Source organism: Mytilus californianus, unplaced genomic scaffold (genome assembly GCF_021869535.1).
Source record: "Mytilus californianus isolate M0D057914Y unplaced genomic scaffold, xbMytCali1.0.p SCAF_5, whole genome shotgun sequence".
Lineage (NCBI taxonomy): Eukaryota > Metazoa > Mollusca > Bivalvia > Mytilida > Mytilidae > Mytilus > Mytilus californianus.
In genome coordinates, this window is record NW_026262701.1 from 28,979,068 (window position 1) to 28,989,546 (window position 10,479).

The 10,479-nt window shown below is 32.8% G+C and overlaps 1 protein-coding gene across 1 annotated transcript; it reads right to left on the reverse strand.

The window, feature by feature from the left end:
* Window positions 1-573: 573 nt before the first annotated feature.
* LOC127702584 (carboxypeptidase B-like) lies at window positions 574-10,275 on the reverse strand. The gene is made up of 9 exons (XM_052206855.1): window positions 10,164-10,275; window positions 9,050-9,359; window positions 7,715-7,816; window positions 6,587-6,691; window positions 5,340-5,450; window positions 4,764-4,848; window positions 3,002-3,204; window positions 2,373-2,457; window positions 574-1,235 (listed from the first exon to the last, which is right to left on the reverse strand). The coding sequence occupies exons 1-9, from the start codon at window positions 10,232-10,234 to the stop codon at window positions 1,051-1,053; spliced, it is 1,257 nt and encodes a 418-aa protein (XP_052062815.1). The 5' UTR covers window positions 10,235-10,275; the 3' UTR covers window positions 574-1,050.
* Between the last annotated feature and the right edge of the window lie 204 nt (window positions 10,276-10,479).

Below are 10,479 nucleotides of genomic sequence, written 5' to 3' on the forward strand. Positions count from 1 at the left end.
AAGCCAAGGATATATAACAACCGAAACAATTGAAGAGCTATATGACCAAAAAGGACCTAAAATAATAGACAAATTCATCTGCCAACTTTGCCTGAGGGAGTTGAAACCTTAGTTTCTTAATAATTTGTAGATTTATAAACGGACAATTTAATAGAGATTTGTTATATATCATTTCAGTACTAAAATATTGACTACTGATGGGATGATACCCTCGGGGACTGATAATTCACCAGCAGCGGTATCGACCAAGTGCTGTAAAAAATGAAAACAAGACTTCATAAATTTCAAGCGTCCATAGCACTTTTCTGGATTTACCTTCATTAGGGACGCCCAAAGACGAATATTTGAAAGCCAAGGATGTACTAGATGTATATTAAGAAGCCAATTGCCATTTGAACATGCAAAAGTTTGTTTGAAAAAAGAATCATTAAGTTGAAACGTTATTTTTATTACCCAAATTGTTGTTTTAAAGACTAGATATTGTATGAACAAGATATGCTCATCTCAAAAAAGTTTGAAATGACAATGCAACCAGAACCAGAAAGCCAAAAATTGCTTTATTTTAAGTCGTTCAAAGACATCCGTGTCAATGTTAATAAACAATTACATTCCTCATGAACTGCAAATTTTATACAAAAACAAATCTTTGATATTGAAGGAGTGGAGACGCTATGAGCAATATTCATATAATATTTGGAAGCAAGTCTGACTAATAATGAACTTGATAAACGAAATGTCTTTCATACTATACGAATTTTGTATTATGGTTGATGATGATGAGTTTAGACTAGCGACAAATAGAACAATTTGATGAATGCAAAAATCAACAACCTTTAATTACTTTAAATGATTGACTTTCTTATAGGACTAACAATGTCATCAGGTGACCCGGAAGGTTCGCGAGTTCTTATCATTGCCTTTTAAATGAAGCATATAACAAATTTTAAACTGTATTTATTACATGTTGTTTAATCTCATACATAACCAAATTCCAACTTTTTCCATAATAAATGAACATTACACCAAGCTACGCAGTTAAGTTTAACGTTGTTAGTTATTGAACACATAGCTGCACAAAGCTTTCAGTGCTTCTAGTGTCTCCTTTCCAGATGGAAGAATCTGGTCGGCTGGCAGTAGAAACCCATATTCTCCAGTATCTCTCAACTCAACTGCGTAGGAATACTTGATCTTTTCTGCTCCATACGTCCAATCAGCGCTGCTACCACTGGCCACATCTAAAATAATGTTTAGTCAGTTTATGGAAATAATTTCAGTTAAACTATATGCTTTTTTAATACACACCTGGATATTTTAATCATACATATATGTAGCATGTACATACTCATGATCTAAGACAATGAAAGTATTTCTCTCTCGAGTCAAAACACAAACATATCGTATCTAGCAACCAATTCGATTGCAGTCGATTGCATAATCATGAAGGAGTACGGAGCACGCATTTGTTAATGAAGTCCGTATAAGGTTAGATATATATTAGTAAACGCCATACGATTAGGCAGAGGTCAAAACAGGGGATTGTTTTTAACATTATACTTTATCTTCTTTCAAAACGAAGTTCAATAACTAGTAGTTTAGAAGAACATGATTGATTTTAAGTGCTGAGTTATTGTCAACGATACGTAAATTATGCGATAAAAGTTTACCAGTGATCAAAATCTAATACATCAATTCGGTTGAGACAAATCAAGGTAACATACAAAAACTAAGAGACTTGTATGAGCTCATGAAAGATCGAGACCTGGTACGCGCGTCTCCTGATATGCATGCATCAACCGCCATGCGAATTCAGTCAAAATGTCGCTTTTGGGAATATTCGGACAAAATCGGTAAAGTTACAGACCAGACGACAACACTGGTATCTAAAGATCTAAGACCGTGAAAACATGTAGATAGTGAGTTGAGACACCAACATATCGTATCGGTCAAAATGGTGCCAATGATGACTATTTAGTTATAGTTGAGGTGCTTAATGTCCTACACAACAACGTAATGTTTGGACGATAATGATGATTAAGGTTGGTAAAAGTATAAAAATATGAGGGGTTCCATTAAAAATTGTGAAACAATAATGTAACTAGGTAAAAACTGTGTTATAAAATTTTTCGTCAGTAATTTTGACTATTTGAATAAATCAATATAGGCAAACAGATCGAATTTCAAATCAATTAGTCTAAGTAAGCTACAATATCTAATGAATGTGTCTCAGAAATCTGTTTTGTTTAAATTATAAGTGTATCTTTTATTCAATAGCGCATGTGCTTATATGAGTACTTTTATAATGATATATGCAATGCCACATAGTATATCATCCATAGATGGAGTTTATTTGTCTCCATATCTATAAAACTTACAAATGATATCTGCAATATTTCCATGTTGGTAATTGGTTCCATAATCTACCTCTAAGGCATCACACGCGGCCTTTGCACCAGCATTCTGAAACAAATGTTATCACAACAATAGATGATAAACTCTCTATTGTCAATGTCTCATCTTATTTAAAATATGGCTAAAACAATTTTTAACCGGGACATATACCGACATATCTTTTATCACTGAGGTCAATACAAACCCATGCCAGTTAATTTATACAAAATAGTGGTGAATTCCATCTGAAATTCTCAGATCTTCTTGTATCATCTGTCATCAGCTCGACCTCCAAATTCAAGAGATGATCTGAATTCTGATCTGGCTATTCTTGGGTTATTTTCATATCAAAAGGGTACTATTCATTTTAAGGCACTTTGTGTTTTGTCCCTTTAATGAATATTACATTCTCGCATAATAGACTGCATATAAAAAGTATTATCTTACCTTCTATACATTTCTAGGAATATCAGTGGTTATTTACGACCGTGCGTGGAGACCGCTCTCACCCCATATGGAATTTACAGACCCCATGTATATCGCATTAGGTCACTAGCACACTGTGTGACTAATAATGTTCAAATACTACTACTATAAACAAAATTATCCTTACCAGTTGCGTGTAATCCTCTGGTAGCTCTTTCGTATAACCCCATGGGGTCATCCAAAGCTGTGAGAAACTATGGAAATCTATAAAGGCTTTGATGGTACCTTTGTGTGAATCGATAAAGTCTGAAACAGCCTTAACCTCCACTTCTGAGAACGCAGATGGACCACAATACGTATCTGAACAAGGTTCTTTGCTGGCACCACCCTCTTTAATTTGAAATAAAATACAAGTGAAATTATTAAGATTACAGTTGAACATCTAATAGGCTGCCAATTAACCCTATTTATATAATATAATACTGGAAGTAGATATTTTTTCAAAAATCAAACCTCGTTTGTGTACCTAGCAGTTTTAATTCGGGACGTTATCGCTGTCTTTTTCCCTGAATAGATGCTTTCTGGACCCTGTCAAATCAAACAGTAAAGATAAAAAAAAAACGAAAATAAAATACGTTAAAACTTTGGTTTTGGTTGTTGTTGTAAAAATTTCCAATACTAGAGAAATATTTGAAAATTCTAAAGATGATTGAAGTCCGCCAATCAAAATAACTTCAAGACAGAACATTATAGAAAAATTCTGCTAATGAAAAACTGAAATACAAATTAACACTCAAAGACATGTGATATTCCATGCAAGGAGATAAATATTTTGTCACAACCTGTAAACCAATCGTCGGTAGCTCGCGGTGGGTCACGCTTACGGTTTACTATCCGGTACATGGCCATGGCAGATTTAACTTTGTCTTCGATAAAAGTTATTGGTAGTTGCAGAGTTTCGATCGTAAGCCCAACAAGCGATAGGTTACCTGTCCAGATTTGTCGCCTATATTGCACTTTTTGTGCAAATGTGCAAATTCTAGTTTGACGGTAGATATTTTGTTATCTTCACTACTCTATAGATAGCTTGTGCTTTGTTGTCCCAAATTTCCCAAATTCTTTCATTTTTCTGTTATTCGAAGTATCAAAATAACTTTCAAATTCCTGTTTTGGTTGTTATGCCCATTGAAAAGGAATGTTGGCGAGTTTCCATTTCATTTTGCCAATTTTGTTAAAACTGATCTCGCTTCTTTCATTTACAATTGTACAATGGTTACCAATCACCCCATGTTAGTCAATGCTATATATGTGTTCCATATATGCTAAACCACAAGTGTTAAATATACTAATAATACTTCATAGCGATGGGATTCACTCATTTTTTACAATATTCATCTGATAAATAGGTTTTTATGTTATAGAAAAATGTTTCGAGCTTTTACCCTCACCTAATTTTGATCAGAAGAATGCCGTTCTTTCTTTTTTATCATTTCGAGAGGACACCTTCCAAGCGTCTTACACATTTTGAATGAACTCCCTCGATGATTTCGTTATTATTCGCAGTCGTACAGAAGAACAGACACGACTATGTTATCTTTGGGTTTCAACAGACAAATTGTGTAATCTTCCTAGTTTGATGACTTCGTTAATAGCTTGTGTGCCTTTGCGAGAAGCTTCCTTTTTTGCTTTATTGAAGTTTCTACTTTATGTTGTTTAGTGAAACTCCAAAATAGTTTAAAACTTTAGCTATCTCTATAACACTTCCCCTGTTACACAATTTAGTGCCTCTTGAAATCCCCCCCCCCCCCCCCCCTTCCTTGGAAAATGTCCAGTTTTTCCACGTTGAACCTTAATCTCAATTTTTCGCAATATTAAACCAGAGAATATATCTAACTGGTTCTGAATGCTGTTGTTTATCATATGTTTGTAGAATATTGTAGAATACTTACTACACCATTCGAAATCCCAGTTTCTGTTTGGATCAACACCGTGACATAGTCCATGTTTAGATCTTGTCTTCCTCCAATTTCTGTTCTACAAGAAAAAGAAATCTACGTTTAATAATGATCTTATACCTAAAGAAAAAAATGAGGAATAGTTTAAGGAATGAATTAAGAACTAGCCTCAAAAATTGTCAGTTTCCTTAATAATTAGGAAAAAAATTAATATGAAATTTTGTTTTATTAGAGGGATGTTAAGGTAGTACACTACAGGGAGATAACTCTGTAAACATCAGCTGAACGTTTAAATCACGTTCTATTGTTAAGGAAATATTAAGCTTCTCAATGATCAAAATTAGTGTTTGTCAAACAGCCGCATATATCCAATAAAATTTTTCCGATAAAGTGTGTGGTTCAAGTCTTTTGAAATTTTTATATTTTTGTCAAAGGGTCAAAGATAATATTTTGTCAAAATTTTATGAAAACTAAACGAGCCAAATTGGTCCATTTTCATACTGGTTTAATTGTCCAACACGATATTATTTCTAAAAAAAATACGACTTAAGTCCATCTTAAATGAAATACCGTTGTCCAAGTGTACTCATATCCATCCACATTAAACACTGGTAATATGTACCACGTGTAGGAATCCACAATGTCTGTTATCTTGGCGTCTGTACCGTAAAGATCTAACATCTAAAAGAGCATTTCAATTTTTGTTTAAATAAAATGTTATAAGGTCAGTTTTCACAATTGAAACTTTAAAAATATAATCCATAATTGTTAGATATCAATTGACGGTTGTGTCCTTCAGTTCCAATATCTAATACAGATACAATGTTAAATGTAATTTTAAATAATAAAATTTATAAAATTATGCAAATTATTTCGTTTATATATAATTGTTTTATCTGGTACAAAACTATAGACATCTCATTAACACCGTAATCACCCATTCCTCAATATTATACTGAATTAAGGGAAATATCTGGGCAAATCATGTAATTTTATTGGTTGCTTTGACACGGTATATAAGAGCCCATATACCCTGTGAATAAAAAACAAAGATCAGCATGGTATTTAATGTTAAAGTCAGGACACTCCAGTATAATATAATTTTTATTTGGGGTTCACAGGGGATATTGGCTCATATTCCCTGTGAAGATCCCGAATAACATGTAATATACGTGTGTTGTTATATACTGGACGTTAAGGGCATACGATACAGTTTTGATCCCATGGTGAATTTTTGACGAAAGTTTGCATACAGTCTATTTTTCACCTAGTCAATTAAAATATGTAACAAGGAATATACCTTCATGTGCTAATTTTAGAGATAAATGAGATCGAAATTTTAGACATTAACTGGACATTTCGGTTTCTTAGACATTTCTATCCAATGGAAAGACATACTTAACTTTTTTGTTTCAAAAGATAAACGCAAGCGGAGTTTTGTAAAAACATCTGGAATATCTTCTCTTAGACTATATAAGTGTGTTTTGAGTTTGTGTAACAATTATTTGGAAATAATTCATTGTTATCATATTTTAATGTTTTAGTCAAAAAACGGCATTTTTGGCTGTATATATTTATCCGGTGATTTTTTCATAAAAATTGGCACAAATAATCTTCATACTTAATCAAGCCAAATGTCATTTTTTAAAAGAGGAGTCCATGAACTCGTTTTCAAGTTAAATCAGTCTGAATGATAAAAATCAGTCGAAAAAAGCATCTTTTCCCGATATGTATACCTTCAACCAAATTTCGTCATAGGAACATCATTTCGTTCAAACGATAAAACAGTATACCGGTCGGACAGTGAAATACTTTACCTGGCCAGTCATATACATCACAGTAGCAGGCGATATCCATTCTCGGGCATGAATTCCGCCTTCCATAAAGAAACCATTTTTCTGTGGAACTTTGCCTGTGTCGATCTACAAAAGAACATTGATGATTTGAACTGAAAACTTGTAGCGAATGTTCGAATTTAAAAACTACCAGGTTCGTATTTTCAAATGCAAATGATATCGGGGGCAAAAATCAACCTTATCCCGTGGAAGACTTTCTATCAAAAATCGATCATGGAAAAAATTTACTAACAATTCGATTTTGAAATACATGCAGTTTAAAGAAGGACTACCCATAGAAGTCGGACGTTCAGTGATAAGAATAATTCAAAGACACAGAAAGTTAATTGATTATACAAGGTCAATACGTAATCCAACTATAGCTGGTCATGGAATTGTGTAAGAATTAAACGGAAAGTGGGTATACGTTTATTAGACAGTAACCAAACGACACAAATAATTAAAAGACATCCATGCATAGACCACAGTAGACATGTATCATAGCAAAATTCCAAGCTTTAAATCGCCTCGGGTCTAAACAAGTTTATAATACAGAAACTATCAAAGGCATGCCAACAGCACAAAATTTTTACAAACAACAAAAACTTTAGGATGTGACCACTGACAATGTTCCTGACTTGGTTCGGGCACAAAAAAATAACATCTAGCGGGGTTAACCCAGATTTGTGTAAACGTGAATCTTCCCCTTTAAATCTCGATCAATGGACTAACAAAAGGTTCATTAAAAAATACAACTGATAAAAAAGTACGGGAAAGCACTTAACCCTTAAATAACGACAAAGTCGTATTTTAAAAATAAACAAAGTAAAACAAAGCAATAACACAAAGGAACCAAGCTTTAAGTTATCATCCTGCAGATATTAAATAATGCCGCCCTCCACCGGAATATTATATACTTCTAATATAAATAAGAGGATGTGGTATGAGTGCCAATGAGATAACTCTCCATCCAAGTCACAATGTATAAAAATTTAATGTTCTTTTGAGGGAGCTTTTTTGGTGAGTAAACTCGCCAAACTCACTCACAAACTAAATAAAATATGAAGGACCCTTAAGTTATTGGCAAGGAACTAATGTAATAATATATACCTGAATCAGTCTGATGGTTCGTCCTTCAAATGACTTTCCAACTTCTATAACTTTAGCTTTGTCTGCATATACTGTTGTGATATTTGTTATCCAATCGTTTATCTGTAAAATTATCATGTCGTTTTATAAACCAGAATACAGTCAAACCTGATTTAGAGACTACCTGTATTAAGCAAAAACCTGTGTTATAAGACCATTCATTTTAGACCCCTCTGTAGTGCATTTCATATAGATTGAACCTGTATCAAAAGACCGACTGTCTTTTGAGACCACTTATTTGCTCTTCTTTAAGTGGTCTCTCAAAACAGGTTTCACTGTATGTTGGCATCTGGGGTACGTGTATGGTGACATCGCCTGTAATTGTTGTTACAGTTCCAATACCAGGAAAATAGAATTTATTATAGAAACGTCTATCTGATATTCTGTATATTTTCAACAATTTCACAAATTTTGAAAAATCAAAATGATATTTAGCCTCGAACGTTGTTGTTGAAGACAACTTTGATAAAATATTTCACATTTTTAAATACGTGTTTGTAAATAGTTGAACGATGGAAATTTGGAACTAAACGATTGACTTGCATCAGAAAAACAATACATATATAGCTTTTCATTTTGGTCGCCGAGGAACATTTGTTCCAGGCATGAATTGTGTGCAAACTGCTAATGGTACATAATATATGAAATGTGAATAAACAGATGTTCAATAATTGTCTCCAACTTCCGAGCATCTGTTTGTCATACATATTGGATATATATGTATATCTTATTCCTGTTTTATAAAGAATCTAACTTAATCACCTGTAAATATCCTTCGAAAATGATACAATAGGATAACTGCCCATTTAATCATTTTATTTATTTGGGTTAAAAAGAAATTTTGAAAATATTATGCTCGAGACGACAGCACATATTTCGGATGACAAATATTACGAAATCTAGCAGGTTTTTGTTTCTACCGGAATATGATACATTCCGACGAGACTCTCGATTAAGACTAAAAACTTTGAACAAAGTATATGTCGCTACAATAAGAGGAACAGCCCTGAATGGCAATGATTTCATTTATATATTAATGAACTTTTTTCGATGAAAATTTTGAAAAGTCTTTCCGTTTTTCTAAAACCATAAACAAACTGCTGGAAAAAAGCCAATTATATTTTAACTATATATCTATAAATATAATATAATTTTGTTCGAACAGAAATGAAGATACACATATTGGATTGAACCTGGTAATGATATAAAACATAGGGGGAAAGCCATAACCCTTCTTGATATCCGGTGCATAAGTAAAAATAAATTCTACCAATTTAGATTCAAAATAATACTCACAGCTGATAGATTATGGTAAATTCCATAATCGAATTCCTCGGCTTTGTCTCTTGGTTTGAACTTAAGGTCAACCTTATTTTGTTGGTCAATAAAGTGCTGTACATTGTCCATAACCAGTCTAGTGTCCAGTCCCATGAGCCGAAGAGTTGCAATTATTTTAGTTTTTGGCGAGACCGAAATCTGAACAGGAATGTTAATTCCCCTTGGTGGCACCCAAAAATCAACACGATCAATCTTTGATTCGGTGTACATACTTTTTAAAATCTGTAGTTGTAATCCGGTCCGTGGAATAACTTCGTACATTTTAAATCTACAGTAAATCATCATAGAAATTGTGTTGTGAAAAAAAATTAAGTTACTACTTTATTTCATTACAATATTATACAAATACTCAATGAACTTTGGTTTACCAAAATCAAAGGTTTCTTCAAGTAGCATCACAGTTGGTTTTTTTTAAATTCTAAAAAATTAAATTGACGGGTTTTCCATGACATAAATGAGCTTCACTAGACACTACTAAAGAGCATTATAGAGTTTATTGCATGTGTCCATAAACTTAGGTTCCATGGAACAGAGGGAAATGTGTTTGATGGAACTAATACTTTAACATATCTTTAAAGTGAAAAGAAGTTTAATTTTTCAAAACTCATGACTAGGAAATGTCTTGGGTATGTAATTTAAACCTTACGATCTACTTTATTTATCAAGACTTTGATAGGTTGACATCATTTTGCACAAAGCTACATATTGATTTAAAAAAAGGGGAGCCTTAAATGAGCTATTGTATTTTTTTCATTTTTGTTTTTATCTTTTGCAATGTTCTAAAAATTGAAAGATGAAATATCGGCGACGAAAAAGGTTTGTAAAGTGACTATTCTGTTAGACATCGATATTTTATATCGATATCGATGCATTTGATTGTAATCATTTTCTCCAAATTCCAGAATTACTCTAAACCGACTCATTCGTGAAGGCAACTAACTCAGAAATCTTAAAACGAATGATACATGTTAACTTTTTTTTTTTTAACATATTGTGTTTTTCTTACATTAAATCAGTCTTCATTTAAAAAAATCCGCCTTAGATAGTTTTTGAAATAATAAATCATACATACCCATCGTACGACACTTTGGCATGTGCCATGTAACTCAGAGTCAGACAAAGAAGAAGCGATAACGACTTCATTTTTGTGTATAACGAGCTGTCTCAGGAAACACTCTCGCTAAACAAAATGACTTTCGTGAGATAAATCTATTTATTATTTTCTTATCAAATTTGATGATTTGGGTGAATTAATTGTATTGAAATTGTGTTCATTGTACATAACTGTATTTTATATAGATGTTGTGATTTTCTAAAAAAAAAAGTTCTTCCATTATCCCTTTCTAATCGAAACGGAGAACGTATATATAAAATCACAAAACAGCCTC

Bases quoted from the DNA above. Each gene is read 5' to 3' on its own strand.
- LOC127702584 (XM_052206855.1), bottom strand. From the start codon at position 10,234: ATGAAGTCGTTATCGCTTCTTCTTTGTCTGACTCTGAGTTACATGGCA. The intron at 9,360-10,163 runs GTATGTATGATT...GATTTACTGTAG, and splicing joins GCCAAAGTGTCGTACGATGG to ATTTAAAATGTACGAAGTTA. The intron at 1,236-2,372 runs GTAAGTTTTATA...ACATTATTTTAG, and splicing joins AAATATTGCAGATATCATTT to ATGTGGCCAGTGGTAGCAGC.